At 34.7% G+C, this 19,472-nt stretch overlaps 2 protein-coding genes across 2 annotated transcripts; one reads left to right on the top strand and one right to left on the bottom strand.

The window, feature by feature from the left end:
* Nucleotides 1–12,456: 12,456 nt before the first annotated feature.
* On the bottom strand, nt 12,457–13,723 carry LOC308651726 (charged multivesicular body protein 1b-like). Its single transcript, XM_081299161.1, has one exon. It carries the CDS (start codon nt 13,674–13,676, stop codon nt 13,101–13,103), a length of 576 nt encoding a protein of 191 aa, XP_081155287.1. The 5' UTR covers nt 13,677–13,723; the 3' UTR covers nt 12,457–13,100.
* Nucleotides 13,724–17,403: 3,680 nt separating this feature from the next.
* Nucleotides 17,404–19,240, top strand: LOC308652474 (bifunctional methylenetetrahydrofolate dehydrogenase/cyclohydrolase, mitochondrial-like; the record flags this gene model as incomplete). The annotated part of the gene is given in 2 exon segments (XM_081300320.1): nt 17,404–18,044; nt 18,046–19,240. Coding segments are annotated over 2 exon segments (1,050 nt in total). The 3' UTR covers nt 18,455–19,240.
* Nucleotides 19,241–19,472: the final 232 nt, after the last annotated feature.

Genomic DNA, 19,472 nt, shown 5'->3' on the forward strand with positions numbered 1-19,472 from the left:
ACTTCCATTCTTTCTCAACAAGTCATGGGCATTTAGTTTGCCTATACAAAAGTGAAACAGGTTTTTTCTTTATTCATTACAGTGAAATAAAATCTTTATCAGTTTTAGTGTTTATCAAATTATTCAAACTTTCTCCACTTCTGTTTCCTTGTTTATAAAATTGGTGTGACTCTACTACCAAGTTTTAGAGAGAATTTTGGTGAGAATTAAATGCAGTAAGATTTTTAAAACACTGAAGAAGTTGTGAAGTACAAAGCAAGTCTCAAAAGGTGCATGGTATTTTTTCTTATTATCACCAATAATGCATTTGTTAATATCAATTTTTACAAATTATCCATTAAAATATTTTAAATTTTAATGTTGAGATATTTCTCATTTTCTTGTCAAAATATTAGACCTTTTTATGATAAACATAAACTCATCCTATTTTGCATAACAGTGATTCTTTCCACGGATTTACACACAAATATTCCCCCTGGAAATAACATCACAAACACATACAGAATGCTTTACCAGTTCTCTAGATACACCTTCATCTAGTCAAATTGATATCTAAACCATAAAGAATAAGATTGCAGATATATAAGTAGTACTCCTGCAACTCTGCAAGTTAGAAGAGTCAGGACAACAAAGGAGAAACTTAATTTTGAGGAAAGAATGAGAGGAAAATTTCTTGGAATCAATAAATAAGTGACAGAAAATCTAAAGAGCATAGAGAATCAGAAATGTAACTCAGAGAAAAGAACAAAACAATTCACAGCTTCAACCCTGTTCCCTGGCTGGGGCAGAGAATCTGACACTGTAAGCATAAGGTAAGCTAGAAGGTGCAAACAACCCCAATATTAAGAGCAGACTGGCAGTTATAACTGTAGCAGAAATTCACAGTTCTTACAAGCTTTAAATTCAGTTCAAGGATTTAATTTGAAAGTGACTCCTACAATACAACAAGCTAGCTTTAGAGAAAAGATTCATTACTTCACTCATCAAACTCTCAGAGTATTATAACCAGGAGCCACCTTGAGAAGAGTCCTATTATTAGGGACTGAACTACACTGAGGATCAGAAAATAAAAATTATCACAATACAGGGTCCCTGTGCAAACCCCATCACAATGACAGGGTGGGGGACAGCCACACTAGACATGGCTTGGTGGAGTGTCTGACGCAAACTTACTGAGAAGTTTAAGCAGTGCAACACAGAGACAAGGAGGGAAAGTGAGTGGAGGGCACAGTGGTCAGTGATCCCATTTGGTGATAAGGAAGGATATCAGTCATGAATGGTTTCAAGAGGGGGATAGATCCAATAATACTGAGACCAAGGCTGGAAAAACTGATTGCTTCCCAAGTCCCCAATCCAGCACAAAACTCACAAATGTAATTCATCCCAATCCTATAGGCACTCTGGGGATATGCCTAATCACATATAAAGGCAGACCCATAAGAATCTTAGATTTCTCAGCAAAAGCTAACAACTAGGAAAACTATACAGAGAATTAAAATAAAAGGATGGAAAATGATATTTCTAGCAAATGGAATTGAGAAACAATAAAAAATAACTATATTCACATCTGTGGAAAAAAACCTTCAAAATCAGAAGAGACAAAGAAGGTCACTTACATGGATAATAAGAACAATTTGATGTGTCACTGTAGTATACTAATTTGAAGTCCTTTAGTTATATACCAAGATGTGGGATAACAGGGTCAAATGGTAGAAAACAATCCATTTATAAGATACAAAAAAACTATTATAAATATATATGTACCAAACATCAGGACATTCGATTTTATAACACAAACTATCTGACATAAAGAAAGATCTAAGGCCTCAAAATAATAATCGTGATTAAAAAAGTATCATACCTCAACAAAATAAAGGCTATATATGACAAATACATAGCCAACATCCTACTGAATATGTGAAAATTGAAATCATTTCTTCTAAAATAAGGAACAAGATGGGGCTTCAGTTGTTACTTTATTCAAAATTGCACTTGAAAATTTGACCAGAGAAATCAGGCAAGAGAAAGAAATAAAAATGTTATAAATGGGAAAGTCATAAATTACTACTCTATGCAGATGATGTGATTCAATATTTAGTAAACTCTAAAAAAAACCCATCCAAAGATTTACAGCTAATAAACAAATTACAAAGCAAGAGGACTTAAAATCAACATGCAAATATCAGTAACTTTTGTGTACACCAAAAATAATCTTGCTAAGAAAGAAATGAGGAAAACAATGTCATTCACAACAGCCTAAAAAATTAAATACCCAGGACTAAACTTAATTGAGAAAGTGAATGACTTCTATAATTAAAATTTTAAAACACTGAAGAAAAAAATTGTAAAAGCCAGCAGAAGAAAGAGAGATTTTTCTGTTTATAGGTTGGGTGAATGATTTTTAAAATTGCCATAATACTGACAGTGATCTCCAGATTCAAGGTAATTCCCATCAAAATATCAAATTAACAAAAGATAATCAAAAAGTTCAATAGAAATTTTTATGGAAGGGGAAAGTGACCAGGCAGAGAGGGAAGAGAAGTGAGAGCAAGAAAGGATGGAGTAGATAGGGTTGATGTGATCAAAGTGTGATGTATACATATACAGAAGTGATACACTAAAATCCACTTGACTCTATGCTAATACGCATGAATAACTATAACAAAAAGGAAAATAAAATCCAACTTCACCTGTGTGAAAGTAAGGCAGTTAGGTAACTCAACTGGTATCTAGGTAATATGTTGTTTCCTTTGGACATAAAGGTAAAACTGTAAAACCTACAGAGCTAAACACCTGTTCTGCTTTTTACTAAGGTCTTCACCTCTTCAATTTGCTTCTTAAAGTGTATGTCCTTTATTATATCCTCTCTGCATTCTTGTACTATAGTGGGGAAAGAATTCAATGTGTTCACCTTTCTATCAAAAGTTAGAAAACAAGTGACATGGTTGACATCTCATATAGAATTGAGAGGAATTTCTTTTTTACTAGTAAATTCTCATTTAAGTTCCATTCAAATATATTATTTTAAATTTGTAACTCATTTTAAATAATTCCACTTTACTCACTTATTAATTCTATGTTTCATATTATCCATATAATACTTTATTCTATACAATTCCATATTACACTACATATATATTATATTATATTTTTCAAATAAGTGCATGCTATTAAATGTTAAGGCTAGAATAATGGTACATAGCAGGACATTTATCAAAAAAGTCATGAGCTATGTCCTGTACACTGATTTATGATTAAATTATATATGAATAGCCTGATGAAAGTTTCTTAAGTTCATAATTTTGAAATTTGCAGAAACCTGGCTTCACCTTGTATTTCAGATTCTCATACCAACATATTTCTTAGAATATCTTACATATAAAGTACAGATTATATATTCACAGAAATTCTGCACACTGCTTTATTTATTTGTATTGGTATTGATTAGTTTATGATGACAGTAATATATGGGAAACTAGTCCTGAGCTATTTAGTGTCTTCACTTGGCCTTGAGCCAAGGAGATTTTGGTTTGGCATTGCAAGTTTTGTGGCTCCTCCCACTTAATGGATTACACAATGCACTTGACTTCAGTCTTCCCTTTGCTAGGAAGAGAAGACTGCTTCTGGTAGCTGCTCTGCACTGGTAGCTCCAGAATTGGGTGTGACCCATTGAGCCTGGACTACCCACCTCCTACCTTATTTGGCAGAAGAACATTCTATGGAAGACCTTTGAAGTTTCCCCATATATAATAAAGAAAATGTGGGCACTCACTCTCTTCAGAGTGTGGAAGCTTGACTCCTAAGGTCAAAGAGCTGTCCCACCCTCACTTTTCAAAATTGCTATCTGTGTACTGTGATGTTTTCGTCACCTTCTTTTCTTAGCTTTATTTCACAGCCAGCCCATGACATGCAGAGGAAACCCAAATTCCACTACCTGAGCAGGACATGGGTGAGACTAAGATAAAGATGTTTAGCCAAAATCTCTCTTTCAATATGCCTCTAAGAAATTCTCAAGAATCATAATCAGTTTCCTTTACATGTGATGTTTCACACTGAATTCTTTAGACCTTTTTTTACTTGTTTGCTACTATTATGGTTTGGATGTGAAGTGCCCCCAAAAGCTCCAGTATCAATGCAGGAATGTTCAGAGGTAAAGTGATTGGATTTTGAGGGCTGTAACCTAATCATTCCACCCAAGTTTGAATGACTTGAGTTAATGGTAGGAAGGTGGTATTTGGCTAGAGGAGATTGGCTACTGGTGTGTGACCTGGAAGGGTGCCTCTTCCCTAAGGTTCTTTCCCTCCTGCTTCCTGACCACCCCATAAATTAAGTGTTTCTCCTCTGATGAGCCCTTCCCCTGTGATGTGCTGCCTCATGTCAGTCCCAGAGCAATGGAGTCATCTGTCCCTCTGTGGCCTGATACCTTTGAAACCATGAGCCCCATGTAAACTTTCCCTCCTCTTGTTCTGGTAGGATATTTTTCCCAATGATTCAAAAGTTAACTAAAACAAGTAGCATTCAAAACAGGTACCAATGCATGTAAATAGCTTCTCTACCATGTCCTAAAAACTTGTATTTAGGCCAGGCATGGTGAGGTATGCCTATATTCCCAGCAACTTAGGAGTCTGAGACAGGAGGATCACAAGTTAAAGCTAGCCTCAGCAACATAGTAAGGTCCTAAGCAAATTAGCAACATCCTGTCTTAAAAATTAAAAGACTGGGGATGTGGCTCAGTGGTTAAATGCCATTGGGTTCAATCCTGGTACCAAAACCACACCAAACCAAAGCAAAAATCCCTTATATTTAGACATGTTAATTTAGTGTAGCAGCATGCTTATTTCACTTTTGAACACTTCTTTTATACCACGTATATATTCAGGATTTATGATTGCAAATTGAACAAAATCTTGTATACTAATTTTATGTGTTTTATGATCATGCCTTTTAGTTCAAAATTTTTTAAAAAATGACTTTTTTACTTTTTATTTTATTTAAAAAGTATTCATAAAAATATAAAACCTATAAGTATTATTGGTACCATGTACATTAAGATGCACAATACCATGTTTCAGTAGATATGTATACATTGTACAATTCTTCAATCAGGTTAAGCATATTTATTTCCTCAAATATTTATCATTTGTATATGGCAAAATTTTTCAAAATTCTCCTAGTTTTTTGAAATGTACATAATATTGCTATTATTTATTGCTTCCCCACTATGCAATGTCATCCTAGAATTTCTTGCTGCTATCTAATTGTTACTGGAACTCAGTAATCATTTATCAATATTTCTCCCATGTCTCCGACCTTTATTACCCAACCATGTAACTGTAACTTCTATTAATCAAAATTTTTAGATTCCACATGAGTAGTATCATGTGGTGCTTGTCATTTTGTGCCTGACTTACTTCATTCAACATAATGGTCTCTAGTTTCACCTATGTTGTGATAAAAGACAGAATTTTATTCTTTTTATGGGTGCATGTATCCATAGTATATACTATAATATTTTTTTCATCCATTCATTAGATGTACATTTCACTTGTTCTCATTTACTGACTATTGTGAATAGTGTTGCAATATACATGGGAGTGCAATGTCTTTTCAACAAACTTCATTTACTTGGATTATATACATAGTAATGAGAATGTTGGATCACATGGACTTTTATTTTTATTTTTTGAGGTATCTTCACTTGGTTATCCACAATGGCATTCCCAATAAAAGTGTGCATTCCCAATAAAACTGTAAATGTTGACCTCCTTCTTCACATTTGTTATTTTTTTAAAGTGTTTTTGATAACAGTCATTCTCACCAGCAAGGTAGTAACTCACTATGGTTTTGATTAGCATTTCCTAGTTAATTAGCGATGTTGAACTTTTTATTATTATTATTATTAGCTTATTGGCCATGGTTTAGTCAGCACTTTGTTGCTGTGAAAAATACCTGACAAGAACAACTTACAAGAGAACAAGAAAACCTTATCGGAGGAAAAGTTTATTTTGGGCTGAAGGTTTTAGAGGTCTCAATCCAGGGTCAGCCATTTATCTGGGCCTGAGGCAAGGCAGAACATCATGGTAGAAGAGCATGGCAGAGGAAAACTGTTCAGCTCAAGGTAGCCATAAAGCAGAGAGCAAGAAAGGGGAAAGGGCTGGGGTCTGATATTGTCCAAGGCAATAGCCCACATAATCCACATCCTCCAGTCAAACCCATGTATTTGCAGGTACCACCCAGTGTTTATTCAGCAATGCATAGATTAAACCAGCAAATGTATGAATGGAGGTCAGAGTCCTAATCATTGCCTAAAAGTGTTACTTCTGAATCTTTTTGTTTTAGTGACTATATATTAGGATCTACAGCTCTTCTTTAAAATTTGAGTCATTTGTAATTTTAATATTGATTTGAGTTCCTTATATATTCTGGATACTATTACCATCCCAAATGCTAAGTTTGAAATTATTTTCTCCCATTATATAGGCTGTGTCATCATTGTGTTTGTTGTTTCCTTTCCTGTGCAGAAGCTTTTTAGGTTGATGCAACTGTATTTCTCAATTTTTGTTTTTGTTGCCCATGCATTTTGTTTTATTTCTAAAAACTCTTTGCCCAAGGAAATGACTTGAATTGTTTTCCCTTGTGTCTTCCTTTAGCAATTTCATTGTTTAGGACTTACTTTTAAGTCTTTAATTTATATTGAGTTAATTTTTGTAACTTGTGAGAAGAATTGAATCTATAAATTGCTTTGGTTAGTATAGGCATTTTAATAATATGGATTCTTCCAATCCTTGATCATGGAATATCTTTTCATCTTTTGTGTCCCATTGAATATTGATTGATAATTTATTTGAATGAAGTTCTAAGTTACCTTTATAAACTATGCATTTGAATTTCTTTAGAACTCAGAGCTCATACAATACAAATTGCTCAAGAGCATTTTGTCATACATATATGACATTTAGTGAATGGTATGCTTGTGTATTAATCTATTTTTTCTGGTGTAATTCCTTCAGCAGTTGACTTAGGAAACTTAAGTAATTCAAACTGGATATGCTTACCTAAAAATAAGGTAAAATATAACATTTTTTATACATGCTCTTCAAACTTTAATATAATTTCCAGCTGCATCAAAATCACCTCGATCAATTGGTTCAAAATGTGGTGGTAAACACCAGGGAACAACATTTTATACAATTTCTTCTCAGATACTTTTGATAATACTGAATATTGACAAACACTGTTTCAAATTGGTTGAATATAATTTCAAATCAGAGCTAATCATATTATTTACTCCCTAAAGACAGACCCAGAAACTCAACATCAACCAGAATCTATGCTCTTAAATCACTGATATACTATCTCCTGACAGATTTACTGTAGCATTTCTGCATTCCAATAATTTTATTTATACATTTTTAATGATACCAGAATTTGCATTATCTCAACTTCCCTATCCTGAACTGACCTCTCTCTCTTTCTCTCATTTCTGTACTTTCTTCCTTCTTTCTATCCTTCCTTCCTTTCTTCTTTTCCTTCTTTCTTCTATTTCTTTCTGTCTGTTCCTCCCACTCTCCCTTCCTTTCTTCTTTTCTTTCTTAAATTAAGCATCTACCAAATTAGTAAATGAAATAATACATTGAATTAAGTATAATTAAGTGGTCCAATGTGGACAAATTAAGCCTGATCTAAAGATGTGACTTATTCTCCTTGGTTAAACATTCTCATGATGGTATCATATTGGAATAACTTTCGGTTTACAGCTAGTAGCTATGAGCAACTCGAAGTGCTTGAAGAATCTACACTTGTTCAGGCTTGACAGGAATGCCTGCAGGATGGGGTGTTCTGCTCTAGTGAGCCGGTAGTAAACCACATCCTTAGCACTTGTGGTTAGCATTGCCAAGCTACTAGGCCAGGAAACCGATAGTCAGGAGCTTCAGGGCATGAAATCCTGACTCAGAAGGCCCCCTCCCTTAGGGACAAAGACCCTTCCAGATGATAGCAATATTTAGAGCTTCCTCATAGTAAAGTTATATTATGCATAAGATGATTGGCTTATGGATATTATCTTGCTTATGTATGATTGTCGGGCAAGCCCCACCTGAAACACTATAACAGTTGTATGAATTCCAAAAATAAATAAGCTACTGGACATTGGCTAGGTCACCACCAGCCAGTTTTCTCACCAGCTCCCAGTGTCTGTGTGTTGACTCTGCGTCTCTGCCTCCCATGACTGAGGTAGCCAAGTGACTAATTGACCACTCCAGTGACAAGAACAACCACAGTATCACATAACAGTTATCTGGTATATAGCTTTAGTTCTGGATGACAAACATCACTTGTAATGGCTTAGCATAATGGAATGGGCCTTAGTACTTTATTGAATGTTAATGCAGGGTGAGACTCTAGAGAAATTTGGATCTTTTATTTTTAAATAATCTCCCATTTGAAGCCAATAAAAGGTGATGGAAAATTGAACCAGATGTGGAGCAACAAAAACAAACAAACAAACAAAAACAACCATAGAATTCTCCTCTAAGAGTTTGTCAGGAATATACAAGTCAATGATGTAAGAGTACTCTTATTCTATGCCAGCTCTCAGTAAAGATAATAGGAGTTGGCTCCACATTCCTTGATATTCTTTGCTTGACCAAGTTCTTTATTCCTCTGAAATTTAAGCAGTCTTTTAATTTATAATGTTATATTATGCCATACAGTATTGTAATTATTTTTTCTTTATCAGTGTTTTATATTTTTCTTTGTTGCCTTATATATTGCTAAAACTGTTAGTGATTTTAGAAAAAATAATTTTTGTTAATGTTCATGAAGAGAAGTTGGACAAGTTACTGACAATTGAGGTGATTAGCATATAATGAAAAGAATGGATGAAAAAAGTATCTCCAAAAACTCCTTCACTGCATCTCTGGTAGTAGATAGTCAACTTAACCACAATTATGTAAAAGAAATGTGAGTATATACTTTCATAATTGAGTTCTTGGAAAGATTATATCATCTTTATTATGGTGTTCATCACTCTACTAATACAATGGATTTTGAGGTTCTAATAACCACTTTTTTCATAGATACATAATTTTATATTTAATTTTCCTCAGAAGCTAAAGAGATTCTTTCTTAAGAAATAATTCATTTATTTATAGTACTAGAGATTGAACCCAGCAGTGCTCCTCTGTTGAGTCACCCAAATGTCCTTTTCATTTTTGTATTTTGTGACAGGGTCTCGCTAAATTGTGAAAGCTGGGCTTGAATCTGTGATTCTCCTCCTTTTTTTTTTTTTCCTGAGCCATTGGGATTACAGACATGAAACACTGTTCTCTTTTAGACATGAAGTGTTCTCAAAAGCTCATACGTGAGATGATGAAAGAGGGTTTAGATGTGAAATGATTGTATTATGAGAGCCTTAACCTAATCAGTGCATTAATCCCCTGAGAGGGATAACTTGGTGGTAACCATAGCAGGTAGGATGTGGCTGGAAAAATGGGTCATTGGGTATGTGCCTTTGGGATGTGCATTTTGTTTGTGGTGAGAGAAGTTTCTCTCTCTCTCTCTCTCTCTCTCTCTCTCTCTCTCTCTCTCTCTCTCTCTCTCTCTCTCTTTCTCTCTGTCTTTCTTGGTGGTCATATCCTTATGTGTTCTCCTTCACTACACTTTTCTACCATGAAGTCCTGCTTTACCTATGGTCCCAAGGAATGGATTCCGCCACCTATGGATTGAGAACTCTGAAATTATGACCCCGAATAAACTTTTCCTCCTCTAAAATTGTAAAAAAGCTATCTAAAACACCTATCTGCCCAGCTATATACAGAAATATTAAGTGTAAAAAGAACTTTTAATAAATAACACTTTACTTTGTCTCCACATATAAATATTTTAATTGGATATCATATCATATTTAGATTTATCAATTTACTGACAAAATTAATTTAGAAATGTTCACTATATGAAAAAAAAAACACCAATCTAGGAGCTGTTAGTGTCTCCTCACCTTCTAGTGCAGGCACCAGTCACCTGCACAACTATAAGAAATAAGCCTCCTAAACCTAGAAAGAAAGAACAAAGAAAGGGAAGGAATTGAGAAAGGCAGGAAGGGAGGAAAAAATTAGGCTGGGAGGGAGGAGGAAGAAAGAGGGATTTCTTCTAATATCATCACCTTTCCAGTTCTAGGTTTTCACCCCACCCCACCCCACCACAAGCACATATAACTTAACCAAAGAATCATTCTAGCCTAGAAAGAGCCTTAGTCTGACAGATGGCAGAAGAGTGGTTTCTGAAATTGTAGATGTAATATGGAGAGAAAACAGGAATTCTTGCATTCTGCATTGTCTGCATGCAGACTCCACTTTAGTTTGATCAATAATTACAATGTTGCTGTTATTTTTAATATTTATTTTTAGTTGTAGTTGGACAAAATACCTTTATTTAATTTATTCATTTTTATGTGGTGCTGAGGATTGAACCCAGGGCCTCCCATGTGGTAGGCAATATTACTTAAAGTCTTTGTCACCACATTAAAATGCACAAAATTCTATTTTCTAAGGTTATCAGTGTAGGTAAAATGTGAAGAATAAATTGAAAATCAAATAATTTATCTCTCAAAAGCTCTGAAGAAATAATCTAGATTTTTTTCATTATAATATAGTTTCGGTTTCAAAAAAAAAAAGCATTATCCTGATGAAAAAATTCTAAGATCTAATACTTCCTTTTTGTGAATTTTTTTTTATCAAAAGCCTTAAAATAAGATAAAGGCCATATGTCTGTTATTGTATTTTTTCCTCATTTTTATATTGGTGCATTATAGTTGTACATATTGGTGGGATTTGTTACAAATCCATACATGGACATACATCTTTAAATTTCTTACTGAGCATTGTTTGACAGACACATTCAAAAACTCAGTTCTTTCAAGGATATGTTTTTTTCACACTTACTATTTATTATTTGATTAGGACCTGAAAATTATTAAGTTATATATTTTTGTCCACTAAAGATGCATATTTTTCTCTCTGAAAAAAGATTGTTTTATTGCTCTATATTATATTAATCAAATTTGTTTCTAACTTAGCAACATAATTCAGCATCCTTTTGAGATGGATGATAAAAACTACTGTTTATACAATTCTCACTGTTGTACCATTTTGCTAGTTTACTTTTTTAATGGCTAAAAATCTTTGACATAGTTTCAGTTTTTAATATTTATTTTTAAATTGTAGTTGAACACCATACCTTTATTTTATTTATTCATTTTTATGTAGTGCTGAGGATTGAACCCAGGGCCTCACATGTACTAGGCAAGCATTCTACTGCTAAGTCACAACCCAGCCCATATTTACATTTTTATTTGTATGAGATTCACTTTTTAAATTTTTGAAATTATATTTAGTATTTATATTTTAGTTTTCATGTGTGTCTACATGCACAAAATGACTAAATGAGGTTTTTCAAACAGTATTAATAAAATAATTCTATGTTGGTTTTAATTCTAAAAGGGTATACATGTAAGTATGTATGCATAAATGTACATGTATATTTATATGTTAAGAATATTAATACCTTTTATTAAAAGCCTACACAACAATTAATTTCTGAAATGTATTTGCTGAAAAAATATTAAACAAAATAAAACATATAGTTATATATTGTATTTTATTCTGGAATAATGTATAGAAACATTTTTCTGAATAACTAAAATTTGGAAACTAGTTTTTGAGTTAAGGCCTGGAAAATTCCCAGAATATATGCAACAATTTTTTTTACCAAATTTTAATTCATAATTTAAATACTTAGAAATAAAGAAATTAACATGAAATATTTTATAACAGTAGTCATTCACCATGTAAAAAAGTGGTTTCTGATTATTTCTGGCTTTAAAAATGTTAATGTGACATCATTGTATAAACTTAAGGGATAGCTTAATTTCCTTTGAAAATATGGACCTCAGTAACAGATTTAATTAAGAAGAAATTAATGTTTCAAATATAAATTTATTTATATGGCCCTCTTAGTTCCATAACAGGGTCTTAGGAACATTTTTATTTGAAGAAAGTTACTAACAAGTAATCTTAGTTCAGGATTTTTTAACATTAATAGAGAATATAAATGGCCTTAGGATGTGTATTTCATATTTATTCCATTGTGTAAATTACCATCAAATATCCCAATAATCAAAGTTCTGTTCACATGGAAACTGGTATAAATATACTTGTTAAATGTACTAGCTCTTCCTCAGTTTTTCCTACACACAATAAAAATTTTTCAGCATTTGCTTTGTTCTAGTTTATGGCAGTATGCTATTTTTTTTTAATTATAACTAATTTTATTTCATTTTTGGTTGTTAAAATAAAAATGAAACCTATAAACATACAGTCCCAAGGTTTCCCCAGACCAATCAGTTGTTCTTTGGCAATGTTAGGTGTGTAAAATAACTATCATGCTAATTAACATACTTTAAGGAGAAGTCTGATTAAAGTGATGACATCATGAAATAACTAGGAAACTGTCAAACATTACATCTAAGTCCTTTAAAAAACTCTCTGTAAATAGAAAATATAAATGAACAAATTTATTTTTCCCAATAAATTAACTTTTGTGGCATTTTTTTTCCAGTTACACAAACTCCATTATCACATGAAAATTTATAGACTGTAAACAGCAAGAGAATATTATTTTAGGATCTAAGATAATTTTAGAGTAAGTTATGAGAACAAATAGTCAATTGTAGTCTTGCTTTGATGGCAAAAACCAAACAAATCAAAATCCAAAGAAAGGCTATACAGTGAAACAGCAGTGCCGACTGAACGAAGTGTTTATAGCTGTGTAATCAAAATAATCATCCCCTTCTTTAATTCTCACGGACCACCTGTCACTCGGTGTGCCACCAAACACGCGACACACGCGCACACACACACTTGGCCTCGGATGGGACCCTCCTCGGTAGGCAGCGTCACCGAGGGGCCGAGATCCACGCCCACCACTCAACCAGTTCTGTTAAAAGGCGGCTATAAAAATACACGTCACCGCGAGCTGCAGCTGCAGGGCGGAGGCGGCCCCGGGGGCCTGTCCGCGGGCCTCCTGCGGCAGCCTCCGGCCCGTCACACCTGGTCACGCAGGCTGGCCAGTCTCTGCGACAGCTCGTCCTGCTCGGCCGAGGCCACGCTGGTGCCCACGGAGCCGGTCTGGCCCTGCGGCAGCTCCATGTTGAGGTCGAGACCCGCCCCGTCTGCCACCTCCTGGAGCAGCAGGTCCACCTGGTTCTGGGGAGTGGTCAGCGTCGTCGTGCTGCTCATCGTGTCCTCCATCTGCTGCGTCTGGACGTCCAGGGTCTCGAACTGGTGCTCGAACTTGTCCATCAGCGCGGAGATCTTCTCCAGGTTCATGGTCTTCAGCGTCGCGTCCATGGACTTGACCACGCCGGCCATCGACTTGGTCACCTTGCCCATGGTCACGGCCGTCTGCACGCGGGCGGCCACGGCGTCCACGCGCGCGCTCATCCTCAGGAAGTTCACGGCCTGGTTCTTCTGGCGGATGGCGTTCTCGGCGTGGATCCGGGCCACTTCCATGTTGCCCTTCTGGATGGCCTTCTCCTCCTTATCGCACTTCTTGGCACTCCTGCTCAGTTCTTTGGCGGCGAACTTCAGGTTGAACAGGTGCTTCTCCACGTTGGACATGGCGGGACGCCGCCTCGGGGTCGGCGGCCAGGGCCCGGGCTTGCGCGGAAGCGGCAGTATGCTATTTAAAAGGTAAGTTGAGGGCTGGGGATGTGGCTCAAGCGGTAGCGCGCTCGCCTGGCATGCGTGCAGCCTGGGTTCGATCCTCAGCACCACATACAAACAAAGATGTTGTGTCCGCCGGAAACTGAAAGATAAATGTTGAAGAATACTCTCTCTCTCACTCTTTCTTTAAAAAAAAAAAAAAAAAAAAAGGTAAGTTGATCCACATGTGAAATATTAGCCAAACAGATTTTAATAATAGATATTTGAACTTCAAATTTAGTATGCCTATTTTATAAAAACAGAGTTATGTTGATGTTGTAGTAGTGGAATAATGTTGGAGAACCTGATTCTAGACCAGCACTGTCTAATATGGTAGACACTGGCCACATGTGAATATATGTATGCAAGACCAAATTAATTAAAATTAAATAAAATTCAAAATGTAGTTCTCCATGGTACTAGCTACATTTCTAATGCTCAATATCCTTATATTGTTGCTGGGTATGATGTTAGACAATGTAGTTATAGAAGATTTTATTCACTATGGAAACTTCCACTGGACAGTTCAGGTCTAGACTTCTGACATGTTGCATGCTTCTTTCTCTTTTCAAATGTTCAAGAGTTTGCAGACAGAAACAGTTTAAATTTTCAAGTTTCACTTCATTTTGCAAAATAGAGGTAGATGAAAAGAGAGCTTAAATCAAACACAGTTTATGATAGCTGCTTGAACCTTCACATACACAATCAGTTCACAGTGCTTATGCTGTGGTTTGTTCCTCTTTGAAGTATTTCTAAGGAGAAGCACTCAGGAACAGCTTTTTAAAAATTTGATCTGATCTATCTTAAACATTATGAGATTGGACTAATAAGAATGCAAACTACAGATTCTTAATAATATTGAGCAGAAAATTATTATATGAATTACACATTTATCTCTGTACTAAGTACACAAAAATTATGTACTTATTCCTAGATTAAAATGTATAGAATAAAATTCATTCATTCATAAGACTTCTTAAAATTGTTTCAATTGTGAATGATAACCATTTTAATATTAATTAAAATTAACAAATATTCAATAAAAGAGACACCCACAGTAATACATTTTAGATTAATTCAGAATTCACTTATTACTAACACCCCCACACCCCAAATTAGAATATGGATAATTTATCCCATGCTATCTTTTTTTTTTTGCATACTGCACATTTTTTCTAATTTCCTTAACTATATGAATAATTTCCATTACTGGACAAAAGTTGGTTATCCTTACTTAACTAATGACTACAAAAACCACCACCAGAGATCTAACTGCAAGAATAAAAGTCAAAATCAGCTGTGGTTCCAGGCATCTTTTTACCTATCCATTTCTAATCATAGTCAGATGAATTAAAATGAAAATAATTGCCATAAAGTAATTTAATTTAAAACATTTCAGATATTTAAAAAAAGGAAAAATAAATTATCTATTATTTCCCATCTAGGCATTTCACATGACATCACTCCTGAAGCTTAATCATGTTTTAATCCTTTTGTAAATCAAGTTATGTTTCATTCATTTTAATGGAATGAATGTAGAAACCCCATAGTATGCATGAACAAATCATCTTTTGTATAAATTTATGGGCTTATTGTTTGATGTTTAATAACAGGGATTTGCATTAAAAGTAATACAACTTTCTGAAAAATTGTTTTTGAACAAATTTAAGCAGTCAACACAAAGTTCTGTGCCACTTGATTGAAAAATCATGGGAAGACAGAGAAGTTACTGATATGCTTTCATAAAAGAGGTAACCCTACATTACATGTGAAGGCAAAGTTAACTTGGGTACTGAGCATGAGATTCTGATTATACAAATGTTGTTTTAGGAGACAAGATACATGATGAAATGACAATAAATTATATTTAAATCTCATATGTATCTCATGTACACATGATCTCTCATATTAAGAGAGCTTAACCAAATAGTATTAAAGCCAATTATTTTAAAAAGGGGAAAATATAAACCAAAATTACAATATATATTTTTCATTAAATTATACCAACTTAAAAAATGCTTCACATTTCAATTCATAGATGAAATAGGGAAAGTTCATAATATTGTCTAATTATAGTGATCAAAAAATTAAGTTCTGGGTCTGAGAAAATGATTTTATTTCTTGTAAAACACATCGATTGTCATCATTTTGCATTAAATGCACTGTGATTTTTAACCATATGTTTGAAACAAAACAAAAATATATTACCTGGAAAGATTTAGGGCTGGTATAAAAGACTGGTTAACTATCAGAAGATTTGTCAATATAATTAACTACATTACACGGCTGAGGGAGAAAAGAAAAATGTGTTATCATTTCAAAAGATATTTAGAAAAAGCTTATGATATAATAGACACTAAATTTGATTTAAAAAATAAAATCTTGGTAAACAAGAAATAGAAGGTTATCATTCTAACCTTATGAAATATATTTAGAAAAAAACATACAGTAAATATCACGTGAATGGTGACATTTTAGATGTAGTACTATAAAAGCAAGAGCAAGATAATTGTGACTTTTAGGTTCAGTCTTGTACAAAATTGTACTGGAAATCTTTGCAATAAGATAAGGAAGAAGGGCACAAGATAAAGAATAAAAGAGCCAAAAAATTTGGTTTTCTTTAGTAGCAAGAAAGGAGAGCAAATTTCTAGGACAAAAGATGAATACACAAAAATTAATAGCTTCCCAGTACACAGTGAAAGCTAATTAGAAAAAATTATCGTAACAACAGGAACCAAAAAAAATTAATAAGCAGGACTTTTGTTGTGAGTGTTACAAACATTGTTGAAGGACATATAAGAAAACTTGATGTCAACATGCCCTAAGTTCACCAATGGGGGGACTCAATATTATAATTAATTATCCACTAACTGTTCTGGAAATTTAATGCAATTCAAATGAAAATCCCACAGGATTTTATATGCAACCAGACAGCATATATTATTTAATGGTTTAAAGACAGACAAAGAATCTAAAGAGAAAAATATAAAGTCCATAAAGACCCACAAAAACTAAAAACTTGTCACCTGACCAAATTAATAACTGTCACATGGAAGAAAAGATAATAATGTAAGCACCTACCTCATAATAAAATTAAATTTTCAGTGCTAAAGAATCTAAAATGTGAAAACTCTTAGATGATCTCATGAAAAGGAAAAAAATATTAAGCCTCACAGATCATAATCATAACAGAAATATTAATACATATCTTCAACTATACTTCTCAATAACTTTTGTAGACAGACATTTAAAATTAAAGAATCAGTTGGAAAAGTCAAAAAATAGATTGATGCTGAGTAGTATCTCTAATCAGAAGTTTTCTATTCATTGAGAATTATTTTAATAGGATATTCAAGCAGACTCTTTTATTAGTATCTGTATTTTCTAAACAGAGCCTGGCATGAGAAGCTTAATACATGTCTCCTGAATGAACATTGTAATTCTTAAATAACTATCAATTATCATTTATCAAAACTGCAAATGTGAAAGAAACAGGGGTAAAGCTGAAGCAACATTGCCCTTATGATATACCCTGGAAATTGCTTTTATGAATAAACTACAGATAACAACTTGTTTACTTGTCATTTGTCTCTTTCTCTTAAAATTGAAAGGCACTCTCCCGGCATGGGCACCAGCCCTGGCGATGGCTGCAACTTCACTGTTATCTGCGTTGGCCACCTGGCTGCTCCGGCCCGCGCAAAGCTGCCACCTCCTCCATCATCCCTTCCACCTGGCCGCCATTCGAAATGAAGCTGTTGTCATTTCTGGAAGGAAACTGGCCCAGCAGATCAAGCAGGAAGTGTGGCAGGAGGTGGAAGAGTGGGTAGCTTCTGGCAACAAGCGGCCACATCTGAGTGTGATTCTGGTTGGTGAGAATCCTGCAAGTCATTCCTACGTCCTCAACAAAACCAGGGCAGCTGCAGATGTCGGAATCAACAGTGAGACAATTGTGAAACCAGCTTCAATTTCAGAGGAAGAGCTGTTGAATTTAATCAATAAACTAAATAATGATGAAAATGTAGATGGTCTGCTTGTTCAACTCCCTCTCCCAGAACACATCGATGAGAGAAAGATCTGCAATACTGTTTCTCCAGACAAGGATGTTGATGGCTTTCATGTAATTAATGTAGGGCGAATGTGTTTGGACCAGTATTCCATGTTACCTGCTACCCCATGGGGCGTGTGGGAAATAATTAAGCGAACTGGTATTCCAACCCTAGGGAAGAATGTGGTTGTGGCTGGAAGATCAAAAAATGTTGGAATGCCCATTGCAATGTTACTACACAGATGGGGCTCATGAAAGACCTGGGGGTGATGCCACTGTTACAATATCTCATCGATACACTCCCAAAGAACAATTGAAGAAGCACACAATTCTTGCAGATATTGTCATATCTGCTGCAGGCATTCCAAATCTCATCACAGCAGATATGATCAAGGAAGGAGCAGCAGTCATTGATGTGGGAATTAACAGAATTCAGGATCCTATAACTGCTAAACCCAAGTTGGTTGGAGATGTAGACTTTGAAGGAGTCAGGAAGAAAGCTGGTTATATCACTCCTGTCCCTGGGGGTGTTGGTCCCATGACGGTAGCAATGCTAATGAAGAATACCATTATTGCTGCAAAAAAAGTGCTGAGGCCTGAAGAGCGGGAAGTGCTGAAGTCTAAAGAACTTGGAGTAGCCACCAATTAACTGCTGTGTCTACTCTGCCATGAGTAGCACTTCAAGCCAGTCCACGAGGTGATCAAGCAGGTCATTAGAAATGCAATACTTTTAATTTATTTTACTGAAATGGTTTAAAATGATGCTTTGTGTTTATTGAAAGCTTAAAATGGGTGGGTTTTGTGCACACATGGCTCTGCAGTACCTCACTAGGGAACACTCCAGTGTCATGCTGGATCATATGATCTAGCCAAGAGAAGCCATTAATCTAGTGATTAACATAAGAGACTTGTCACATCAAGAATGGATGCTTAACTTTGTCAAGCCACTCCGGTTAAAACTTTGCCTTTTCTAGGATTGCATTTCCCAACTGCTTTTCCAATAAGAGTTGATACTCATTTTAGGTTCCAAGCCTTTTGAGTTCAACAGGTCAAACCAAAGGAAAAAAAATGTTAGAGAAAATTAGGGGAAAGGAAGAAATGGTAATAGAGTGGAGGAAAAAAAAAAGTCACCATAATTTTTATACATATTGATCAATATCCAAATTTATCCAAAGAGAACTGAATTGGCTAGAAAAAGGAAAAACTACATTACTAGCTGTCTTTTTTTTTTATTTTTTGGCTTCGTTGTTAGGAAATGTCTTGGGTTGTTCCATTTGCTATTGCTTTGTGTTCCTTGGCCTTCAGTGAGTTCTCCCCATTGTAGTTTTCTAGGATTGAAAGGCTTGTTTTATAAATTATTCATGTGTATTGCCATATTTGGCTATATCCTTTTTGCTAAATCCATTTTGCTATATCCTTAAACTTTATTATTTAGTTTTTGTATTTTAGTGGGTATCTGTATGGTTCTTTGTTATGTCTTGAAACCTATTTTTGAAAAACAACACTTGGGCTTGATAATCACTGGGCAGCTGGTGTGAATATGCAACTTTTCCACCAAAGAACTGTCACAGCTGCCTGCTTTTCTGTCAGCTTTCCTGAAAGATTTTAAAGAGCTTGAGTTAATATTGAATTTAGACTTTCTGATGAAAGCTTTTTGGTGTGTGTGT

This window comes from Spermophilus citellus (assembly GCF_964194105.1).
Source record: "Spermophilus citellus genome assembly, chromosome: 6".
Lineage (NCBI taxonomy): Eukaryota > Metazoa > Chordata > Mammalia > Rodentia > Sciuridae > Spermophilus > Spermophilus citellus.

What these genes read in the sequence shown, in the direction of transcription:
- LOC308651726 (XM_081299161.1), bottom strand. Translation starts at nt 13,676, where the DNA reads ATGTCCAACGTGGAGAAGCACCTGTTCAACCTGAAGTTCGCCGCCAAA.